Source organism: Dipodomys merriami, unplaced genomic scaffold, assembly GCF_024711535.1.
Source record: "Dipodomys merriami isolate MVZ:Mamm:240054 unplaced genomic scaffold, mDipMer1.0.p SCAF_390, whole genome shotgun sequence".
In the NCBI taxonomy this organism is placed as follows: domain Eukaryota; kingdom Metazoa; phylum Chordata; class Mammalia; order Rodentia; family Heteromyidae; genus Dipodomys; species Dipodomys merriami.
In genome coordinates this window covers 422864-447483 of record NW_027205493.1, presented here as the reverse complement: position 1 = coordinate 447483, position 24620 = coordinate 422864, and the positions used below count along the sequence as shown (strand labels likewise).

Sequence of the window (24620 nt, the reverse complement as noted above, 5' to 3'; positions counted from 1 at the left end):
ACAGAAGTGGTGCTGTGGCTCTTGTGGTAGTGTTCTAGCCTTTAGCTGAAGAGCTCAGTGATAGTAACCAGGCCTAGAGTTCAAGCCCTACGACTGAAAAAGAAAAAAAAAAATCACTTTTTTTTTTGTTATTGTTCTTGTATCGCCCAACATGTTTTCTTCTCATAATAATTTTGTTGAATAAGGGATTCTAAACTTGTCTGTTTCTGTTTTAGTTTTGCTCTATTTTGTTATGTCTTTCTACCATACTTTAAAGATTCTCTTCCATTTAATTGTTGCTTGCAAAAATATAGAAGATTTTGATAAAGTCTTTATCTTTGTCCCTCTGAAGTAAGGCTCCACTGTGTGTGATTTTCTTTCTTTTTTTAAAATTTAATTTAATTTTATTGTGAAGGTGATGCACAGAGGCTTTATAGTTCCATAAATAAGATAGGAAGTTCATTTCTAAGGCAGCTTGCCAGTGGATTCTACTCAACACCAGTAAGAACTGACAAAGAGCAGAAATCTTCATCCTGCAGATTGCAGACCAGGGACTTCCAAGGAACCAAGACTCTGGCTTGAGTAGAACACTGACATCCTCACTCCTTCTCACAGACCACGATGGGAAGGCAGCTCCTCTCCGACCACTGGAGAAGATCTCCATCTTTGATACTGACAAAGCCAGAAGAGCAGCTAGCTCCAACCTAGGCCTTGGAATAATACAATTGGAGCCATTAGAAGGTCACAGGAACCTGACCTAACCTGCCAGGCTCAGCTCCACCCAGGGGAAAGTCACCCAGCCCAGGTAGAGCAGGCTCCACCACCAGAGGAATGACTTTCTTCACTGGGTAAACAGAGCCAGAGGCTGCTCCTCCCTACAGCAGCCTAGACAAACACCTGAAACTCAGTAAATATAAACCCGGAGAATGGATCTACACTGGGCTCTGTGTGTCTCAGGAACTAGCCTCTAAGGGAAAGGCTACTATTTGCTGAAAATTCTCAACCCTACCCAGAACCTAGCCTCAACACAGCATCTCCAAATGAGAGGAAACAGCCATCTCCCTCTTTTGTGATACTCAAAGCAGATCTCCCTTCATTCTCTCAAACAACAAGCCCGGTAACACGAGAACACTGAAAAACACACTGTTGAATCAACAGTGGGCCATAGAAGAGATTAGTAAGGAAATTCAAATGTTCATGACATTCAACAAAAATGAACACACAAATTAGCACCTCCTCTGGGACACAGCAAAGGCAGTATTCAGAGGCAAAACTTATCTCTGAGTTCCTACATCAACAAATTGAGAAATCTGAAACCAATAATTTAATGAGACATCTGAACCTCCTTGAAAAGAACAGCAAGCTAAACCCCAATCAGGCAGATGAAAAGAAATAGTTAAAATTAAATCTGAATTAAATGAATTAGGATCCAAAAAAACCATATAATCAACAAAACAAAGAACTGGTTCTTCCAAAAAATTAACAAAATTGAGAGACCTTTAGCAAATCTTATCAGAGAAAGAAGAGAACACACCCAAATAAACAAACTCAGAGATGAGAATTAGAAACATCACCACAGAAACAACCAAGATCCAGAAATTATAAGGGAATATTTCTCAAACCTTTATAATAATAAGTTTGAGAATCTGGAAGAAATAGAAGATTTCCTAGCAAAGATCGACATGCCAAAACTAAACCAAGATGAGTTAAACCAACTTAAGAGGCCCATATCAAGCACTGAAATAGAAGGAGCAATAAGAGACCTCCTATCTAAGAAAAGCCCAGGACTGGATGGATTTACAGCAGAATTCTACAAGGCCTTCAAAGCAGAACTCACACCAATACTCCTCCAAATCTTCACTGAAATTGAAAGAGAAAGTTCACTACCAAACACATTCTATGAAGCCATCATAGCTCTCATCCCAAAACCAGGCATGGACTCATAAAAGAAAAAGAACTATTGATTCATTTCATGATGAACAAAATTCTGGCCAATCGACTTCAATAATTCATCCAAAAAATCATACACCACAATCAAACACAATTCATTTCAGGGATACAAAGCTTGTTCAATAATTGTGAATGAATTAATATAATTCATCACATCAACAAAAGCAAGGAAAAGAACCATATGATTATCTCAATAGATGCAGAAAAGGCATTTGGCAAGATCCAACACCCCTTTATGATGAAGATTCTGGAAAAACTACGAATCCAGGGAACATTCCTCAATACAATAAAGGCTGTATATGACAAACCTAAAGCCAGCATTATACTCAGTGGTGAAAAACCAACATCATTTCCTATAAACTCAGGAATGAGACAAGGATGTTCACTCTCTCCACTTCTCTTCAATTTAGTATTAGAAGCCTAGCAACAGCAATAAGATGTAAACATAAAAGGGATCCAAATAGGGAAACATGAAGTAAAACTCTCCCTCTTTGCAGATGACCTGATCTTGTATTTAAAGAATCCCATGGACTCCACTCCCAAATTACTCAAGCTGAATCAAAAATTTGGCAGAGGAGCAGGGTATACAATTAACCCTCAAAAATCAATGACTTTTCTGTATGTCAACAATGAGAAAAGTGTAGCTGAAATCAGGAAAGCAACTCCATTCATAATACCCCACCAAAAATAAAATACCTAGGAATTAACTTAACCAAAGAAGTGAAGGACCACTATGATGAAAACCTTAAAAACCTGAAAAAGGAAATCAAAAAAGTACTTAGAAATTGGAAAAAACCTCAAATGCTCCTGAATTGGAAGGATCAACATCATGAAAATGGCAATACTTCCCAAGGCTATCTACAAATTCAATGTGATACTTATTATATTCCAACCTCATTCATCAAGGAAATAGAAGAGGCAATCCAAAAATTCATAGGGTACAATGAAGTACCCCGAATAGCAAGAGTGATCCTTAACAGAAAGAACAGTGCTGGAGGAATGTCAATACCAAATTTCAAACTCTACTACAAAGCCATAGTAATAAAAACAGCTTGGTACTGGCACAAGAACAGACCATAAGACCAATGGAATAGAACTGAAAACCCAGAAATGAAACCACATACCTATAGCCATCTAATCTTCCACAAGGGAGCCTCTTCAGTAAATGATGCTGGCAAAATTGGTTAATCCCGTGTAGAAAACTAAAGCTAGATCCTTATATATCACCCTACACCAGAATCAACTCCAAATGGATCAAAGAACTCAGAGTCAAAGCAGGCACTCTGAAAACATTACAGGACAGAATAGGATAAATCCTACCTCTCTTTGGCATAGGCCGAATTTTTTTTATTGTGAGAATACCATACAGAAGAGTTACAATTATAAGGTCAAGATAACGAGTATATTTCTTATCAAGCATTGTTCCCTCCTCTTTGTTTCCCCTTCCCATTCCTTCCCATACTCCACCCACCTTCCCCATCTGATCCTCCCCTCCATCCCCTACCAAAGTTGTTCTTTGTTTTTCTGAAATAATGACTTGTACATCTTATTGTTGCAATGTGTCCACCTGTATCCTTACTTAAACGATTTGTTTTTGCCCTTCCCCTCCACAAATTATACCAACATCAAATTCAGTGAAAGCATGGGTTATACCATAGAGACCCAGAAACACAACAAATCAAGGAAAGGTTGGACAAATGGGATTGCATAAAATTGCAGAGCTTCTGCATGGCAAAGGACATAGCTAGAAGATCAATAGAAAGCCCACGGATTGGGAGAAGTTCTTCACTAGCCATACAACGGACAAGGGTCTCATACTTAAAATATACCTGGAATTCAAAAAATTAAATCCCCCAAAAACAAATCCTCAAAGAAACAACTGCCCAATAAATAAATGGGCTAAAGACTTAAAGATAAACTTCTCTGAGGAGGAAAGAAGGATCACCAATAGACACATGAAGAAATGCTCAACCTCCCTAGCCATAAAAGAAATGCAAATCGAAGCAACACTGAGATACCACCTCACCCCAGTTAGAATAGCTATACTTATGAACTCTAATAACAACAGATGCTGAAGGGGATGTGGCCAGAATGGAACCCTACTGCACTATTGATAGGAATGTAAACTTGTTCAGCTACTTTCAAAATAGTGAAAGATTAAAAATTGACCATTACCATTACTAACTTGCTAACTGCTGATTCTGCTTCTGTAAACTTGCTTACGCTAGCATTGACCCTTCCCTTCCCAGAAATGAGTTAAGAAGTTTCAGGGACCAGATGCTGGCCCCAGGACAAGGTCAGTGGTCGTAGATAAAGAACAGACAGTACGTGTTCCTCAGTTCCCATTTAGAAATTCCTCAGACAGGACCTTGAGATAACGACCACCTGGGAAGACCACAAGCTAAGCCAAATGTCAACCAATCATAGGACTGTAACCATGTAAACCCCCCTTAAACCAACCATGGGCCAGTCATTTTACAAAGAGTGTTACAAAATTTCCCGCATGGCAAAGTGATTGTTGGCGTATATGATGACCTTTAAATGGACCAATCATGGGATGCTTTGTGTTATGCATTAATCTTGTGGGTTTTGCCTTTAAAAGAAGGCTTGTAACCGCTGCTCGGGGTTCCCTGTCTGCTCGGGACAGAGAGTCCGTTTGCGCAAGCGTCAAATAAACTCCTCTTGCTTTTTGCATCTCCCGGCCTGGAGTCTGAGTTTTCTGGGGTGCCCTCCCGTTGACGAAAGTATCTTAGGGGACTAGGGTCTTTCATTTGGTGCATTGGCCGGGAACCAGGCTCCCCCAAACCCCAGATTCCAAGACCGGCAGGAGGTAAGATAGAGCTCTTGTCTTTCATGTTTGTCATTTTCGTTTTATGTTCTGGGATCCAAATTTGTATTTGGACTAGAGGGAAAAGCAGATGTGCCCAGTACCCTAGTCCCGCCCTGGAGTCCTGCTCCAGGGTCGTCTGTATTTGGGCCAGAGGGAAAAGCAGACGTCCCCAGTACCCTGGTCCCGCCCTGGAGTCCTGCTCCAGGGTCGACTGGTGGGAGGAGATCCGAGTGTCTCTCTGTTCTGGGGAGTTAAGGTGAGGCCGGCCACTCCCATCTGTAATTCCTTCCTCATCTGTACTCCGTTGCTGCGCGGCTTCTGGTTCTGTCTGTCTCTGTTTAGTGTTACTTGTCTTTAATGTGTGTTTTGTATTCTCTATAGAGTTGGGTCAACAAGTGAGTCCACTCCTAGGACACCTGAGACCTTGTCCTAGTTAGTTTAAAAACAAAAACCGCTGGTTTTGCTTTTGTAACTTGTTGTTTGTCAATAATGAAATTGCAAGTGGCCCCAGTTAGATCTCAGCCTTGGGCCTTGGCTCGGGGGGGGGGGGGGTCTGAGCGTGGGGGAGAACCTGTCAGTCTGAGGGGACGGCCACTAGGGACTTCTTTCCTTGCCCCAAGATGACTGGCAATTCTCCTCCGCCTTGGAAGGCCCCTGGGTCAACGTCTGCAGGAATCTAAGAGAAAAATCCTCCGGAGGTGAGTAGGGGTGTTGAGTTCCCTGGTAAGTGAATGGTGGTGAGATATCACCTCATTCACTGAGACCTGATTTTGTCTTTGTGGCCACATGTTTGTCTTGTTAACTTTAGTGTGTTTGTTTTATGTTTTCTGGGGTAGGGAAGTTCTGGGTGAGTGTGGCAGGCTCACCCAGTGGACTCTGGATTCAGCTTGCTGAATGAGAACAGCACAGAGTTCTGGTATGGATAAACTGGGGCCCATTAGTCCCCAACTCAGCCTTCAGTTCTTGTCTAGTTCTGTTTTAGAATTGGTACCAGTTTTAAATGTGGATCCTTGGTTTTTGTGTTTATCTGTGTTTTTGTTATTTATTTGAACATCTCTGGGGAAATAAAAGTTCCAGCTGGGCTAGGTCACAGACCTGCTATGCCCACCCTCCCCCCTGAGGCATGGAAGGTTACTGGGCTAGTTTGGTTCCCTTCAAGCCTCAGGCTGCATTTTCTCCTTGTGGAGGCTGCCAGCAGGGAGAGTGTAGAAGGCTGTGTGCCTGGTTTGGACTTTTTCAGCTAGTCCTGACAATGTAACAACTTGTAAAGTGCTCTTGTCTAAAATTAGATTAAAAAATCTGGCCAGTTTAGTTTCAGGTGACCCCCTCCCCCAGCCCTCGTGCAACAGAAGGGATTCAAAAGACTAATTAGTGAATTGCCTTGCTAGACAAACAAGCTCTGGGAAAATAAAAGAAATACTGTCTTAAATTTTTGTTTAAAAACTTTAAAAGGAGTATGTATGACTGACTTTGATTTTTTTGGGTGCTTTTAGATCTGTGTGAGTGTTTTGTGTGTGTGTCTGTGAACGTGTTCAAAGATAAAAATTGTCAGCATGCTGTAACAATTGGGTGAGTTTAAATTTAAAATTCAAAAGGTTAAGAGGTTTGAACATTACCAAAAATTCTAAAAAAATCTTCACATTGTTTTAAATGGCTTTTTAAAGATTCTTTAACTTGCAAATTAGAAAATCTGGTATTTTAAAAACTAATGTTTTAAAATACATAAGACTGTTTATACTGTAATCAAGATATCTGGCTTAACAAAATGCATTGGCTGTTTGGGATCTGGTTCCCTTGGCTAAAATTTGGGATAAATATTAAAAATTTAAATGTAAAGGTTAGTTTAATACTGTCAAAGATGTTACCTGTTCTGTCTGTCTAAAAACTGTGTATTTCATTCGAGAACCAAGAGATAAAAAAAGGAAAAACTAAAAGCCAACAGAAGACCTGTCTTTAGGGGTAAGGGGCAAACAAGTAAAAGTGCAGTTCAGCAGGCCATGCATGGTGGGACAGGCCCTGGGAGGAGTCCACGCATGGTGAAAGAGGACAAGCTGGCACAAACGCAGTTCATCTAACCCTAAAGAGTCGGATTGGGTGTGTGGCCATTCCATAGAAGGGGCTGAGTGGCCCATCTTTGTTCTCTCTTTTCCCTGCAGATAGACACTGAAAACATGATGGTTAAAATGACTGATGTGATAATCTGATTAGTATTGCTAAAACATTCCCTTGGATGTGTTAACATTAAAAATTAGAAAGGCCTTAAAAAGAGGGTTAAAAAGTTATATGTATAATGTGACTTGCTTTTAATGTTTTACAATTAGGATGTTTTTAAAAGTTATAAAGGTGTAAAGTCTAGCTTCGTGGTATAGTGATGGTGACTGTTATTTTCGCATTAAGGAAAAATTGTCATTTGAGTTTAAAAATCTTAATGTGTGTCTGTTTTAAAACAAGCAACTAAGAGGCAATGAGTGACATTTGACCTCAAGATTTCAAGGGATCTTTTCAAAATGCAAGTAAGAGGTTTTAAAAAAATTAATTAAAAATGGATTTTTGGATATAAAGTTTAAATGTAAAATTGTTCTTGACATTGGCCTCAATGTGCACAAAGAAGGAAAAAAAATAGGATTATCAAAATGATTGCTATTCTAGTTTGCACTTATAGGTTTTTTTAAGTTTCCAGCAAGCCCAGAGCAAAGCACAGAGGATTCTTAAAAGTTTGTCAGGTGTAACTTTGGCTCTTAACAAGTTTCAGGTAAGAGCATGCTTAAAAGCTACTTCTATGTTCACCACTTTGTTGCTTTTAATTGGAGTAAAATGGCCTTTTATAAGACTCACTGATCTGCAAACTGGTTCAAAGCCAGCCCGGGCAGAAAAAGGTTCCTGTGAGACTGTCACCTCTATTCAGCCAGCAGAGTACTAGCCCTGGACTAAAGAGTCAGGGGACAGTACTCAAGCCCCAAGCTAGAGACTCACAGTGGGAGAGTACTAGCCCTGGACTGAAGAGTTAGGGGACAGCTTTCAAGCCCGGAGTCTGGGACTCATAGTGGCAGAGTGCTAGCCTTGAGCTGGAGAGCTGAGGGACAGTGCTCAGGCCCCGAGTTCAAGTCTAGCGACCAGCGAAAGGGAAATGCCAATGAGGCATTTATCCCAATGTGAAGAAGACACTCCTGGGACAAAAGTGATGGAGGAGCATCCAGAGGCAGTAAGCCACTGCTTGGTTGGCAGAAATGTCAGATCCTAGAGTCATTTGTGCGTGGCCCTTAAAAACTGGTCAGAGCCGGGAGGTCATAAAAAGTGTTTGTAAGCATGGCAAATGTCCATGACTATCTACCTTGTAAGGGACAGGAACTTGCCAGTCCTCTGTGATAGTAAAAACCAATGTTATAAAATGTGGAGGATAGTTTAAATCTCAACCCCTTTATGTGCCAAAAGCTCTAATTGAGCTGACACTAGTTACATGAAGTTCATCTGCTCACGAAAAAGTTTGTAAACCTGAGAGTGTGTTTCTATTTGATATCTGTCTAAAGGCCTGCAAAGGTAACTTAGGCATTATTTGGGATCACTAGAAATCACATTCCTAAGCCATCTAGGAAAATGCTTTTACAAACCAGAGTGCTAAACAAGCTACACTGCTGTAGCTGGAGAAAAGGTCTGTGCAGTTGTCAAAAGTTAAATATTGTTCTTAATGACATCTAACCCTGATGGCCTCTTTGTAAAATAGTCTAAGGTTATAGGTTTCTGGCTAGGTAAGATCAACGCCCCTGAAGTCAGCTTGAAGAAGTTACAGAAGATGGACCTTCGCCCTTCTATCCCCTTTTTAAGATCAAGGGTCCAGAGTCAGTTTTAAAAAAATGAGGCAAAATAGATGGCATAAAAAATAGTCTTAACTGTTGTAGGTGTTCAAGGTGTGGAGACTGCAACTGTCAGAGATGGTTACAAGACTAAGCCTTCTAGCCTCCTGTGTCTATTTACAAAAATATCTGGTTAGTAAAAAGTTGTGATTTTGGTAAATTGTCCTGGACTATTGTTTAAAGATCTTAAAAATCAGCAGGATCAAAGCCTGCCAAGCCTATGCAATGTATCCTTAACCAGTCTGTGTAGGAATTTACAGCCCAGCATGAGGTGTGACAGTCCCTTGGAGCCACTGAGAGATCCTGCTGCTGCTTCTGCGGTTGTTGCTGCTGCTGCATACCCTAATGGGTAAAGTTCAACGACGGCCTGACAGCCACCTGGAAAAACTCCTGCCTGATTCCATCACCTGAGTCTGCTTCCTGGTTGACCGCTGCTAAATCTAAGATCTTGTGGGAAATTCTTTTGGGTGATATCCAGAAACCCTCTCTTCCCACAGTGGATATTGAGGACAAGGATATCACTGGCTTGCTTGTCTTAGGCACTTCAGTGCATAGTGACTGAAAATCCACTCTATGGTCACAGCCTAGTTTGGCTCTGGTATGGTAATAACCTGAGTGTGTTATCAATGAAAATTGTAAAGGAGAGGGGGTTAGTAAAGAAAGCCTTGGAAAAGGAATTATAAAGGAGAGGGGGATAGTAAAAAAAGCCTTGGGAAGGGAATTAGGGAAAATTGGTATCCCCTTTAGATAAGAAAGGATTTAAAAAGTAAGGATTGTCTTTAATTGTTTGAAAAAAAAAAAGAAGGGAAAGAAGACAAACCTCAGAAAGTTTAAATATGTAGCAAAGGGTATGAGTATGTCGCAAATGGTATAAGTATGTTGCAAATGGTATGAGTATGTCTTAAAATTGGAGCTTACAAGTACAGCTGGTATAAAATTAATTTAACTGTGATACACAGAGGCAGGACTGGTAAAAAAAAAACTGTAAGGGGCTCTGGTACTGTTACTTTTGTTACAATAGGACCTTGTATACTCAACAGACTGATGTCTTTTGTAAAAGAAAAAAAAATCAGCGCAGTCCGTCTATTAGTTCTGAGGTCTCATTACCAAGCACTGAGAACAACTGACACCCCACAAAATAATATAGAGACACCCTAAATTTTTTTTTTTTTTTTTGTCGGTCGTGGGGCTTGAACTCTGGGCCTGGGCGCTGTCCCTCAGCTCTTCAGCTCAAGGCGAGCGCTCTACCACTTGAGCTACAGCGCCACTTCCGGTTTTCTGGTGGTTTATTGGAGATAGGAGTCTCACGGTCTCTCCTGCCCGGGCTGGCTTTGAACCGCGATCCTCAGATCTCAGCCTCCTGAGTAGCTAGGATTACAGGCGTGAGCCACCAGCGCCCGGCCAGAGACACCCTAAATTTTAAGATTAAAATTAGTCCAGAGAAAAAGTGGGGAAAATGAAAGATTAAAAATTGACCATTACCATTACTAACTTGCTAACTGCTGATTCTGCTTCTGTAAATTTGCTTACGCTAGCATTGACCCTTCCCTTCCCAGAAATGAGTTAAGAAGTTTCAGGGACCAGATGCCGGCCCCAGGACAAGGTCAGTGGTCGTAGATAAAGAACAGACAGTATGTGTTCCTCAGTTCCCATTTAGAAATTCCTCAGACAGGACCTTGAGATAACGACCACCTGGGAAGACCACAAGCTAAGCCAAATGTCAACCAAACATAGGCCTGTAACCATGTAAACTCCCCTTAAAAAAACCATGGGCCAGTCATTTTACAAAGAGTGTTAGAAAATTTCCCGCAAAGTGATTGTTGGCGTATATGATGACCTTTAAATGTACCAATCATGAGATGCTTTGTGTTATGCATTAATCTTGTGGTTTTTGCCTTTAAAAGAAGGCTTGTAACCGCTGCTCGGGGCTCCCTGTCTGCTCGGGACAGAGAGTCCGTTTGCACAAGCGTCAAATAAACTCCTCTTGCTTTTTGCATCTCCCGGCCTGGAGTCTGAGTTTTCTGGGGCGCCCTCCCGTTGACGAAACTATCCTAGGGGGCTAGGGTCTTTCATTAGTATGGAGGTTCCTCAAAAGACTCCACAAAGAGCTCCCCTATGACCAAGCAATCCCACTTTTGGGTATTTCCCCAAATGATCACAAACAAGACCACACTAAAGCAACCAGCACAACTATGTTTATTGCAGCAGTATTTACCATAGCTAAGATATGGAACCAACCCAGATGCCCCTCAGTAGATGAATGGATCAAGAAAATGTGGTATATATACACAATGTATTTTATGCCTCCATCAGAAAGAATGACATTGCCCCATTTGTTAGGAAATGGAAAGTCTTGGAAAAACTTATATTAAGTGAAGTAAGCCAGGCCCAAAGAAACATAGGTTCCATGGTTTCCCTTATTTGAAATGGCTGAAACAAGCAGAAAAGATCAGATAGCTTGATGTTAGACAAAACAAACCCCAAGATAAGGACTCAAGTGGTTTCTCTTTCTTGCTATTGTTTCTAACATAGTTATAGGGTGATTTTTTTGTTGATTTGTCTGTCCTTCCCCCATGGTATAATCCCTATTTTCACTGTATTTGATGTTGGTATAATTTGTGGAGGGGAAGGAAAAAAACAAACTGTTTTTTTGTGGAGGGGGGAATGGTAATGAGCAGGGGGTAGAGAGTAGGGGGAAATGTAGTTGTGGAGATATGAGGGAAAGGATATTAGAGGAAAAACAAACAAAGGTGGAGGCAATAGTGCTTGATAAGAAATGTACTCATTACCTTGCTCATGTGATTGTAACCCCTTTCTACAGTATTTTCACAATAAAAATTTTATTTTAAAAAATTACATATGTAAACACACACAAACACACACTCTAATATATATGTTTAACTTCTTACTGGTTTGATTGTGCGCACCTTATGTTCTTTATCACACAATATTGCATTTGTGCAGCAGAGTTGCCTTCTTTGTAGTGACTTTATTATAGGTTATTTTTAATTATATGCCAACAAAACTCATTTGAATAAAATGTAGTGAATTATACCATATATTTGTAACAAACTAAGAAAAACATACAACATACAGAGAATAGTTACTTGAATATCTAGTAAGCTTTGCTGATCATCTAAATTCATAATTAGATAGTAATCTATAACATTAAAGGATAGAAACATGATTTGAATAATCTGATTTAACCTACAACAAATTACTTAAAATGTGAAGTATTTCATCTTAAGAAATAAGATTATATAAAGAAATTTTCAAAATAAATTTAAGATTTTTACTGTGATACTTTACCACTCTACCATTTAATATTTTTACTAATTGAAATTGAAAGACAGGTGCTGGTTGCACATGCCTGTAATTCTCGCTATCTCAGGAGGCTGAGATTTGGGAATAGAGGTTCAAAGCCAGCCTTAGCAAGAAAATCTATTATGATACTCTTATCTCGAAGGAACCATCAAAAAAGCCGGAAATGGAGCTGTGTCTCAAGTAATAGAGCTCAGACACAGAGCCCAGGCCCAGACTTCCAGCCCTAAGACATGCCAATAAATGAATATACAATAAACAAAAAATAAATAAGAAAAAGAAAGGAAAGAAATTGAAATGGAGTCATTCCTACATAATCCAGTATTGTGTAGGTTTATAAAATTCTAACCTCAAAATTTCAACTCATTAATTAAAATACCAACTAGCCTTAACAAATGATTGCTTACAGAATTTAGAGAAGTAATATCAATTGTCAGCCTTTCTCATAAAAAATGCAAATTTATCCTTAAATATTTTGTCTAAATAGATTTTTACTTAAGTGTTACATGGGGGGAGCAGCCCCAGGGTTTGAACTCAGGACCTCATGCTCTCTCTTGGCTTTTCCACTTGATACTGGTGGTCAAATACTTAAGCCAAAATTCCACTTCCGGCTTTATACTTGTTAATTGGAGATAACCATCTTAAGGACTTTCCTACTAGGACTGGTTTCAAAATATCAGCTGCCTGATTAGCTAGATTTATAGTTATGAGCCACAGGTAACTGGCTAAAAGTTGTAATTTATTGTGATTTTTTTAATTCTTATCATTAAGTAATTGGACAAAGGCATTGGCAGTTAACAAAGCAGCTTACGAACACAACATGCCTTGATCAGTGTTACCTCTTTAAACACTGTCACCAGTCTTTCTTCTACCATCCCCTTCTGTTTTGTAGGCTATACACTAGACTCTTGCTTGCATTTTCTTCCCCTTTTCCTCTTCATTTGTCTAGTCTTTCCCCTTGACCCCACCACACCAATTTTGATATCTGAATTCATGTTTTTTTTCACTATATTCCTCATGTTTTTTTTGTTGGTTGGTTTTTTGTCACTCATGAGGCTTGTGAATGCATATATATATATATATATATATATATATATATATATATATATATGTGTGTGTGTGTGTGTGTGTGTGTGTGTGTGTGTGTGTACACACACATATAGATGTTAATATAGAATATATAGTACATAAATATAAAAAATAGATTTTGATAAAGATGAAAATAAAAATTTTGTATTCCTTCAGTGTTCTTTATATCAATTTCTCATCTCTTCCTATTTATACTAACAGCATTAGACTTAGTCCTAATTATCTCATACTTGTATGAATACTAAAGCTCTTAATTGGTGTCTTTTGATCTGAGATCCTATTTACATGAATTTCATTTAAAAAAGCTTTTGATATAGCTTTAATAGATAACACACTTTTTCTAATTAAAATAACTTTGTCCTTGTTTTCTCAAAGTTCAACAAGTGGACTTAAATTAGATTCTCAAAATTATTCCTACCTTTTCTGTTTTAAAAAACATGGCAATAATTTTATTCCCAGAAAATTCCTCCGAGTAATTTATTATAAATTTCTATCCTCACAAAGTTTTGATGCACAACTGTGGCAGTCATTATTCTCTAAAATTGCATGTCAATTTTCATCACTTTAACTAAGTAAATTCTAATCACTTAGTTCAAGTAGTTTATTAATCAATTTTTAAATTCAGCAATGTGTTAGACTCTCATCACTGAGAAATAACCTATGCAAAACCAGTTAAAGAAGGGAAGGCTATGTTGCTTCATGGTTTAGTTTTAGTTGATCTTGGTTGAGAGAAAATGGCCAAGACAAGGAAATAAGTAACGCATTATGGTGATTTGTGAGCAGAGAGAGAACTCTTGAATAAGTGTGTTTCTCATTTTCCCTCCTTTGATTCTAAGTTCTCAGACTTGAGGATAGTACACAATCAGCATGTGTTTTCTGTAGAGAGCTGAGAGAGGCCGCACCTGGAAGGTGGCGCCGGCTTCCGCCCTCCGCCTTCCCAATGGCGAGTGCTCTCATGGTAAACAACTCCTTACATGGCTAAGGCAAATAATTTGGCTTGCTTCTGCGTACCTGAACCTATTGGTGGTTCCCACGTGGCGTATCAGGGTTGGCTACCCAGCGGGTACTTAAGGCTGTGGGGATTGCTCCCCGGGGTGGGGGTCAGAAGATTACTAAAAGGTCCTGAATAAACTGCAGAGAGAAGAGTCTGGTGTCGCGTCTTCCTTGCTGGTCGAGGCGATAGCGACACGTGGCGGCCCGTACGGGGAACTCAGCCATAACCCCAATGAGGACTCAGAACTCTCTGTGGTCAGGGTGGTGCACCGGTAAGTTCCCAGGTAAAAGGGGAATCCGCGACAAAGGCGAGGGTAAGTCCCCAGGTAAAAGGGGAATCCGCGACAAAAGCGGGGGTAAGTCCCCAGGTAAAAGGGGAATCCGCAACAAGAGCGGGGAGTAAGTTCCCAGGTAAAAGGGGAATCCGCGATAAGAGCGGGGGGGGGGATTTTTGCTCTTCTTGGTAGATAGGGAAAGAGCGAGAACCCGGGGCTAGTCAGTAGAGTAGCCAAAAGTGAAAGTAAAAGTTTGTTTACCAGCTTTAAATGTTTAATACATGGGCGCTTCTTCTTCGCGCCCATTTTTTTTGGCTCTCAATGAGCTACTGCACTCAAAAAAGTTAAAAATAAAAAAGAGTACTTTAGAGAGATTTTTGAATGAATGTGACATCGTTGCCCCGTGGTTCGCTGTCTCCGGAAGCCTCACAGTGGCCTCTTGGGAGAAACTAGGGAGGGACGTAGATTTTGCCTCTGAACAAGGAACGCTTAAGAGCGGAGTGAGGCCAATATGGAAACTGATAAGAGGCTGTCTCGAGGAACAGCGTTGCAGTGAGGTGGTAGAGAATGGTCAGGCCGCCCTAGAAATGCTGCAGGAAGAAAGATCGGAAAGGGTAGACAGCGAAAAGGAGGAGAGCAGGGGGTGGTTATACCCCGATTTTGCCGAACTAGAGACCTCTGAGTCTACAGACTCAGAGGAACTACAATCACTCATAGAACAAATAGAAAAAACAAAGATAAGAAAGAGGAGGAAAGGGAAGGAGAGAGAGGACCCAGATAAAGACGAATGCACGCCCTCCGTGCACCGCCCCATACCTTTGGCCCCTCCGCTCTATGTGGAGGACCCCGGAAGTGGCAGCCCTGGCTGTTCTTTCAGCCCAGGCATGTGGAAAGCTGTCAGAACCGAGTTACATCTAGCCTGTCCAATATTTCAGGATCCACAGGGACAGCGGTATCATGAACCCTTAGATTTTAAGGTTATAAAATCTTTAGCTGAGTCTGTGCGGACATACGGAATCACAGCCTCCTTTACTGTAGCCCAGGTGGAGGCCCTAAACAGACATTGCATGACACCCAGTGATTGGAGTGGGCTCGCACGAGCTTGTTTGAGCCCAGGTAAGTATTTAGATTGGAAGGCCTTTTTGATTGAATTTGCTAGTGAAGAGGCTGCGGCCAATCAGGCTGGGGGAAACCCAGCTTGGGACAGAGATATGCTGCTTGGACAGGGGAGATTCGCCAATCAGCAGATAGGCTACCCGGTTCAAGTTTATGAACAAATCAATAAAATTGGCATAAAGGCATGGAAGGCCTTACCAAATAAAGGCGAGGGCTCTATGGAGCCGTTTTCGGACTTTGTTGCCCGTATGGTCGAGGCCGCTGGCAGAATTTTTGGTGACCCAGACGCAGCCATGCCATTAATTAAACAGCTTGTTTACAAGCAGTGCACTAAGGAATGCAGAGCCGCCATAACCCCATATAAGAATAGGGGACTAGAAGCATGGATGAAAGTTTGCAGAGAGCTGGGCGGACGACTAACTAATGCTGGATTAGCTGCTGCTGTGGTGCAATTAACCGAGGAGAATGGGGCTGGTAAGGTGGCTCAGTGGTAGAGTGATTGCCTTGCATGCATAAGGACCTGGGTTCGATTCCCCAGTACCATATAAGCAAAAAGAAGAGAAAAAAGCCGGAAGTGGCGCTGTGGCTCAAGTGGTAGGGCGCTAGTCTTGAGCTGAAGAGCTGAGGGACAGCGCCCAGGCCCAGAGTTCAGGCCCAGGAAAAAACCTATTTAAAAAACGCTGCAAATTTGTCTAAACAGTTGTCTAGTTATCTTTTAGGTAATTGAACTGGGGAGTTCGACAGCCTGATGGAACAGCTCAGGGTTGCCATCATCATGGTGAACTCGACCCGAGTGGATGCCGGATTGGCGGAGGGGTTATCTTCATGGATCTCCGCTGCTATGAATCATCTTAAGGAATGGGCGGGTTTAGGAGCCCTGACAGGCCTTCTGGTGTTAGCCTCCTTGGTATGTCTGTGGTGCATTTGCCAAATTAGAGGTTCTCAGCGTCGCAGTGCAGCCATGATTATCCAAGCCTTTACAGTCAATGGAGCAGGTCAGTCCCCCCAAGCGTGGCTTGCCACCCTAAAACAATGAACACAGATTGCAAAGCCAAAGTACTGCAGTCGAGAGGCATGAGTTTTGCCCTCGAGGAGAGCATGTTTGATTGCACACGGGTTCGATTCGCCTTTTCCCGTCCTTGTGAAAAACAAAACGAATCACTGGACAGGCTGAGTCATCCCTAGAGAAGGTACCCTCTGGGAGAAGGCTTGTATGCAGTCCTTGCATTGCACAACAGGGATCAGACCTCTGTTCTCATCTGTGTTCTTTAAACAAAAAAGGGGGAACTGTAGAGAGCTGCGAGAGGCCGCACCTGGAAGGTGGCGCCGGCTTCTGCCCTCCGCCTTCCCGATGGCCAGTGCTCTCATGGTAAACAACTCCTTACATGGCTAAGGCAAAGAATCTGCCTTGCTTCCGCATACCTGAACCTATTGGTGGTTCCCACGTGGCGTATCAGTGTTGGCTACCCAGCGGGTACTTAAGGCTGTGGGGATTGCTCCCCGGGGTGGGGGTCAGAAGATTACTAAAAGGTCCTGAATAAACTGCAGAGAGAAGAGTCCAGTGTCACGTCTTCCTTGCTGGTCGAGGCGGTAGTGACAGTTTTCCACTTCGCTAAACTTCTCTGGGAACTCAGTCCCCCATACACCTAGTTGAGTATGGTATTGCTCTCCTGCATATTTTTCAATCCAATCAAAGTGACAATATGACTTAACCATTTCATTTGAACACAGCACCCAAACACATCTCCTGATCCAAAAACGTTCCATTTTTGTTTCCAAAAGGCCTACATTCATCTTTTGACACTAGCATAAAAGGAGAGGTAACAGAATTCATTGCCTCTCTCCAAAACTCTTTGTAGCTTTGACTTCCAACATCATTCAAAATTCCAGGTTCAAAATGTCCACAGAGACTTAAAGAAAATTTTTATTTGAGAGTTGCCATGAAAATAAAGCAAAATAGGGCTGGAAAGGTGGCTCAGTGGTAGAGTGCTTGCCTTGTATGCATGAGGCCCTGGGTTCAATTCCTCAGCACCACATAAGCAGAAAAAGCTGGAATGGGCACTGTGGCTCAAGTGGTAAAGTGATAGCTTGAGCTGAAATGCTGAGGGACTGTGCCCAGGCCAAGTTCAGGCCCCATGACCAACAACAAAAAAAGTAAATAATATTTTTTTTAAAAAAAGCAAAACCAATTATATGCCAAATATAAAGGCACATGCCTTTAATTAAATCTACTCAGACTGAAGACAGGAGGACCACAATTCTAGGGAAGCCTTAGTAAAAGCAATAGATTCTATGTGAGAAACAAATTATAATGGTCCAGTTTTAAGTGGTAGAGTGCTTACTAGGACAGTATGAAGCTTTGGTACAAGAAAGAAGAAGAGAGGAAGAGAAGAAGAAGAAGAGGAGCCAGACAGGTAGAGTAAGAGGAAGGAAGAAGAGGAAGAGGAGAAAAAAGAAGTAGAGAAAGAGGAACAAGAAGGAGAAAGAAGAGAAAGAAGAAGAGGAGGAAGAGGATGACAGTTAGGATGAGGAGCACCCTATTTTCAATATATAATAACATGTTGTAAGCATTCCTATTCCAAAAGAAAAGAATTGGAGAACAAGGGAAAAAATGGACCAGTAACTCAATTAATGTACAAAGAATTTGACTTGAAATTTCTTAATCGAACAATGTGCAAACAGACAAAAGGAGGTTAATAGCATTAGCACATGTAAAATCACTTATAAAATAGAAATGATATGTCATTTGATACTCACCAGAATGGGTTAAAGAAGATGTGCATTAGTAGGTTTGACAAGGACGTAAAGAAATCAAAGCTCTCATACATTGTAAAATAGCACATTCATCTTGGAAATTAGTGTGTAAAAGTTCCTCACAAAGTTAGTTACAGAAACACCAAACAGCCTAGAAACTTTGTACAGTCTAGAAAGTTTGCCTATAGTTTTTATACACTTAAGTTAAATACTTGTGTATCATCACAGCAACATTATCTATGACAGCAAAATAATTGAAAAAAAAATTTCAGGCTGACCAATAGTAAAACAGATCACAAAACATATACTCACGAAATAGCCCATTTTCAAGTAAAAAAGAGAAATGGAGAATTGATATTAGTGGAAACACTGACAACAGGCTAGATAGAAAGAACCAGACACAAAATAACACATAAAATGATTTGATTTTCATGAAATTTTGGAATTATCAAAATGAGACATAACATTAGTTTCTTTGGGGTTGGAAGTCTAAGGAGAATTCAGAAGAGCTGCAGACAGGTATAAAATTTCCTTGTGAATGATGAATATTTGAGAGTATTCCAAGGTGATAATGATCGAATATACTTTCAAAATACAAAGAATCCCTAAATTTTATAGAATTAAGTTAACAAATATAACATATTTCAATTACACATAAAATGATTTTTAAATGGAATACTAGATAATCTTTAACTAACAAAGGTAAAAATAAATAAATGTTCTGGAATTTGGGAATTGAACAGTCTCTCCTGCTAGGCATAAAATTAAAGTGTTCTACCATGAAAGTAGACATAGAATATAGCAAATTGGTGGAAAGCAGGAGCAAGTAAAAAAAAAAAAAACCTCAATGCATATTCCACAAAATTAAGAAAAAATCAGAGAATAAGCGGTTTGGAGAGATGAGTGGAAATGTTAAAAAGGGATTAAAGTGATCAAGATGCATTGTATTCACAAACTACTTCATTGAATGGCAACTCCTTTCTTCAACTATTCAAATAAAATATTTTCAAAACTATCAAATAAAATAAATAAATTAATTAAACAAAAACAAATAATGAATAGATAAATAAAATATAATAAAAATAAACTATAGATGTATAACAATATACGCCACAAATTTATAACCCAAACAAGAATAAATTAGGTTTGTTCGTGCTTCAAGATATATAAGGTAGAAAATTTTGACTACATCTAATTTATTGAGTTCTTTTGTCAATGGCATTAATTATGCCAGTAGTAAAAATAATCATGAAATTCTGAAATAAACAACACAGTATCCGGGAAATTACTAATTACTAATGCAAAGATATTATTGCAGAAAGATGGAATAGTATATGTTTGTATTATTAGATAAAATATCAAAATGATGTCAGAATGTAACATAGATTTCACAGAAATAAACAATAGAAATTTAAATGTATAAGCCAGGGAAATACAGCATGATTACAGCAAGTAATTTATCTTTTTTCCCAGAAATGAGAGAAAAATAAAAAGAACAGTGCAAAGGACAACAATCAAAAACTACCAAAAGTGGTTAAAGTCACAAACACTACTTTTAATCCTATAATAGGAAGGTGAGGTCACCCTAAAAAAATCACGTGTGGGAAGATAAAGACTGCACTGAATTCATTATACTAACATTTATACAGTGAAACATGACCACACAAACATTCTTCTAGTAAACTCAGCACCACCTTATGTTTATTAACACCTGCCTATGGTTTTCTAAATTGATAAACTGGACCAACATCATTGCATTGTTATAAAGATTTATTGTTAAGTAAATTGGTTGGCAGTATTTAAGCAAATCATATGAATTCAACAGTACAGTACCAGAACTGTATACAACATACCATTTTTAGTTTATTTTTGTAGTATGATCTTGTTTTAATCCTTAGGCTTTCCTGCACTGAGATCTTCCTATTCCAACTTTGTATATAGCTGAGATGACAGACATATGCCAACTTGACTAGCTATTGGATGGGATGTGATTATTGTTAGGTCTGCAGGAAGCCTACCCCCTACACCCATCTCCTTCACCAGCCTGAACCCAGTAATCACCTGACTGTCCATCACTTAACTGTGCGTCAGAAAAGGATCCTTGAATCTGAGGTTACTTTCTCCACGATTATTTTCTATTGTGACTTATCCATTCTAATTTCTTTCCTGAAACAGACCAGGATCTTAAACTAAGGATCTATGCAATGTCCTTGAGCTTTATGTTGGAGAAAAAGGCTAATAAACACCATATATGACTAAGCTTATATTAAAATGAAATGGTAAATTAATATATATGATAAACTGATAAGAGAACCTACTAATGCTCGTGTGTGTGTGTGTGTGTGTGTGTGTGTGTGTGTGTGTGTGTTTTATAAGAGCACATTATTAATACTCTATTCGCTTTAAAGTTTAGAAAATTATCTAGGATATTATTTTTAGAGTAGTAAGTTCTGTAGTATCGATGACACAAGCTTTCCCATTCCAGGATTTATTACTATGAATCAATCTTGAACCTTATCTGTTCCTGTTTGTTGAACCATGAGCTTTGAAAGCAAATTCTCCTATATCTGAATTGCCAACAGGGACGTAGCAGTCTAACCCTACATTCATATCATTGAATCTCAAGTTAGTAGCTTTTCCCCATCGATAAGATAATTACAGAAGGGATGAACACACAACAATTAAATATACAGAGTGAAAGGGAAACAAAAAAGAAAACATTTTTTAACTCCATATGACAATGCCACAGGGGATCAAAGAACTACAATTAATTATCCAAAAAAGAGCCATCACATATGCAAAGCATCCTGCTATATTGTTACAAGTGGTGGTTCTTGTTAACCTCTCAGTATGCCTAATATATAAATTAAGCTTTGCCATAGTTATGTTTTTTTAGGGGGGGGGTCCGGTTATAGGGCCTGAACTCTGGGCCTGGACGCTGTCCCTCAGCTCTTCTGCTCAAGGCTAGCACTCTACCACTTGAGCCACAGCGCCTTCCGGCTTTTTTTTATTTTTGCTTATGTGGTGCTAAGGAATCGAACCCAGGGCCACAGGCATGCAAGGCAAGTGCTCTACCACTGAGCCACCTTCCCAGCCCTGCCATAGTTATTATTATGAATCTTTCTGCTCATTTTTACCCCCAAAAGGATGATTTATTTCTTCTATTTAAAGACAGGCCTTCATCTTTAGTGTTCAACCATGCATTTTCAGTCTTCTCCATTATTACCAGCTCTTTGTCTGAGTATACATTTTTTCCCCTTATTTAGGAATTGGTACTGAAAGTTAAAGAATCCAATCAAATAGAAAGTGTAAAGACCCCTATGCTCTAGGAGAGAGGTGTTTGTTTTTTTCCTCCCAGGATGGATAACAGGACCTAGTAATAGAAAGACTGCTCTAGAACTTTGTGTCACTGAAACTAGTAATGTTTTTTTGTACTAGCTGTTCCTGAGGCTTGAACATAGGGCATGAGCACTGTTCTCTTGGGAATTGTTTTTATCTACCACATGACCACAACTCCACTTTGGTGGTTAATTGGAGATAAGAGTCACTTGGATTTTTCTGTTCGTCCTGGCTATGCATTATCCTCAGAACTCAGCCTGCTGAGTAGCAAGGATTACTGGTAAAACAACAGTGCCCACTGAATTCAATGTTTTTTTTTTTGTTGTTGTTATTCTGGACTCCAACTGCTTTCAGGGTGAAAAGCCATCACTGGGGATTCAGTTTTGCATGGGTTTATTTTTATAACAATTTTAAAATATTTATTTGCTCTCTTGTTGCATTGTTGCTACTTTATCTTATCTTCATTTAATACTGGTTTTTACATTTTATTGTTACCACCTTATTTCATGAAAAAAATGGGGTTACGGCACCAAGAAATTTAAATTAGTACAGTATTAGTGGTTTGCTTCATTTGAGAAAGGTTCTCTGCCGTAGAGTTCCCAACACATAGAGAGTTGCTTCACTTAGGACACCGGGATACCACTGGAAAAAAGGGGCCTGACAGGAAATCGGATAGAGCCATTGGCATATCTCCAGATAAGGGAACTCTTAGCCACATTCCAAAAACTCACACTGCCATCATCAAGATCAAGAAACACACCAACCCGGCCCAGAGGCTTCTCTACATATTGAGACAGCAGTGGGAAGGTGGTAAAAAGGGTGTAAAGTGTGTTCTCTTTCACAAACAAAAGGAGGAAAACATCCTGAGCTTCACTGAGGTTGCTCCTTATGACAGAATCCCTAACAACTCCCAAGGCCCAGGTTGAAGACTCATCCACACTAACCTCCCAGTAATGTTTCCCAGAGCTGAGGACTTGGCATCCAAAAGCAGTGAATTGGAGGGAGTCTTCAGAATTCAAAACTGCATATTGATGGTCGTGTCTAACACTGCTCCCAGGATCTTGATTCCCCACAACTTCATTGAAGGCAATCTCCATCTGGAACTGACTGAGCTTCTCTCTCATTCCAGGCATGGGAGGGGCACTGAGCTGTGGCCTCAGAGGAAGTGGCATGAAGACCAACACTGACTCACAGCTTTCTAGGGTCAACTCTACATCCTGAAGCAGTTCCACATCTGGCTTCTGGTATGTTTCGATCAGCTCCTGAAACATATTCCTGAGCTGATGCTTCTTCTGAAGCATTTGGGTTTCCCTTTCTCTGAGTTGCTGTAACATGGCTCTTCCTTCATTGATCAGTAGCTGGGAATGGTGTCTTTCCTCCTCCTGGACACCAAGCTGCAGCATTCTAAAAACATCCTTAGTCATATCTCGGTATAGATTCACATAACAAATCCATTGGTTGATGAGTCTCCTCTTCTCCTGTAAATTGTGCTGGTTTTCTTGAGTCTTTTCCCATACAGCATGCATCTGCTTTGAAATCAACTCCCTCTGCTCTTCAGCAGCCCTTTCTATGGGATGGTGTTTGTGAGCCCTGTGCTCCTGAGACATGGAACAGCTCCTACAAAGCAGGGCCCTGTCTATCTCACAGAACATCTGCTTGGTCTCTCTGTGTGTCCCACACATGTATTCCTCAGAGCTCAGGAACCGCCTGAGGCTGGCTCTTCTGGCAATGGCCACCAGGCTCCTCAGAACCACGTTGGTTTTCAGGTTTGTCTGCTGGCAGGGTCCCTTGCATCCAGGGCACCTGGCTGGAGTCTCTTCCCAGCACAGGCAGAGACAAGGTCGACAAAAACTGTGCCCGCACTCTAGGGTGACTGGCTCTATGAAAGTATTCACACAGATGGCACAGCTAAGTTCCTTCTGGAAGGCCTGCGCAATGTCAGGGTCCATCATTCCTAGAATCTAATGAGGTGCTGGTGACTCACCCCTAAAAACCTAGCTACCCAAGAGACGGATATGAGATCAAGCTTTGAAGCTGACCTGGGCACCAAAGTCCCCCTGACACAGACTCTTATCTCCTATTTACCACTCCAAAATCACAAGTGGGCTATGACTCAAGTGGTAAAGCACTAGCCTTGACCACAAAGTGACCCAGGGATAGTGCCCAGTCTTGAGCACAAACAGGCCCAGCAACACTGCCCTACCACTGGGTTCAATCCCCACAACCGACAAAACACCACCACCAACAACAACACCAAACCAAGGAGAGAAGAATTAAAAGAGGAGTAGATTCTCCCACTCTTATCCTCACCTGGAGTATCCAAGCTCCAAATGGCCTCCTCCTGCTGAGGGATCTTCAGCAATGCCTGAGTCTCAGACTTCCACTCTATTTATACTGAAAGAGGGTGGGCCCATGAAAGAAAGTGTCTCTGATTGGTTGTTTAGGGAAGCTGATTTACATATCAATAGGAGTTGGAATTTACATCCTGCCAACCCCACCTTTTACTTCCTCTTTCCAGGACATGCAATTTGGTTAGGTTATTTGGATTAGGTGCAACTTAGTTTTGTCCAGGGTTGGAAAAGTTTATTGTGTTTGTTTTATTTTGTTTTGTTTTGTTTTTTACTTCTGTGTATGCTTTATATTGGGACTATGAGTTTATTACTTTTCCACTGGACTCTAGCACACATTTGTGGAATCATCCATTGTATCTTGTGGGTCTTCATTAATTTGGAATTTGTCAGGCCTGATGGTGGACTGGTACTTTACCGCTTAAGCCATGTCCTCTTCTGTGTTTGCTTTTACTTTTGGAATAGAAAATTGTGTTTATGCTTAGGCTCTCCTGGACTGAGATCTTCTGATTCACACGTTGCACAAAGCTGAGATGACAAGAATTACCTCTTGCTTGAGTTGTGATCAGGGTTAAGTCTGCCCACAGACCAGCCCCTCCCAGCTTTCCCATCACCTGCCTTAATCAGACCATCAATCACCTGACTGTCGATTATCACCTGACTGTTAATCAACAAACATCCTAGGCTCCGAGGTCACTTCCTCCCAAGTCCATTTTCCATACTAATTTATCCTTCCGATGTTGTTGTTCTTGTTGTTTGTCTGTCAGTGCTGGAC

General features: G+C 40.5%; 1 protein-coding gene across 1 annotated transcript; it reads right to left on the bottom strand.

Moving 5' to 3' along the window:
* Nucleotides 1–2660: 2660 nt before the first annotated feature.
* On the bottom strand, nt 2661–23446 carry LOC138805377 (tripartite motif-containing protein 43-like). Its single transcript, XM_069990149.1, has 4 exons — nt 22888–23446; nt 22229–22707; nt 4861–5111; nt 2661–2682 (listed from the first exon to the last, which is right to left on the bottom strand). Exons 1-4 carry the CDS (start codon nt 23444–23446, stop codon nt 2661–2663), a joined length of 1311 nt encoding a protein of 436 aa, XP_069846250.1.
* Between the last annotated feature and the right edge of the window lie 1174 nt (nt 23447–24620).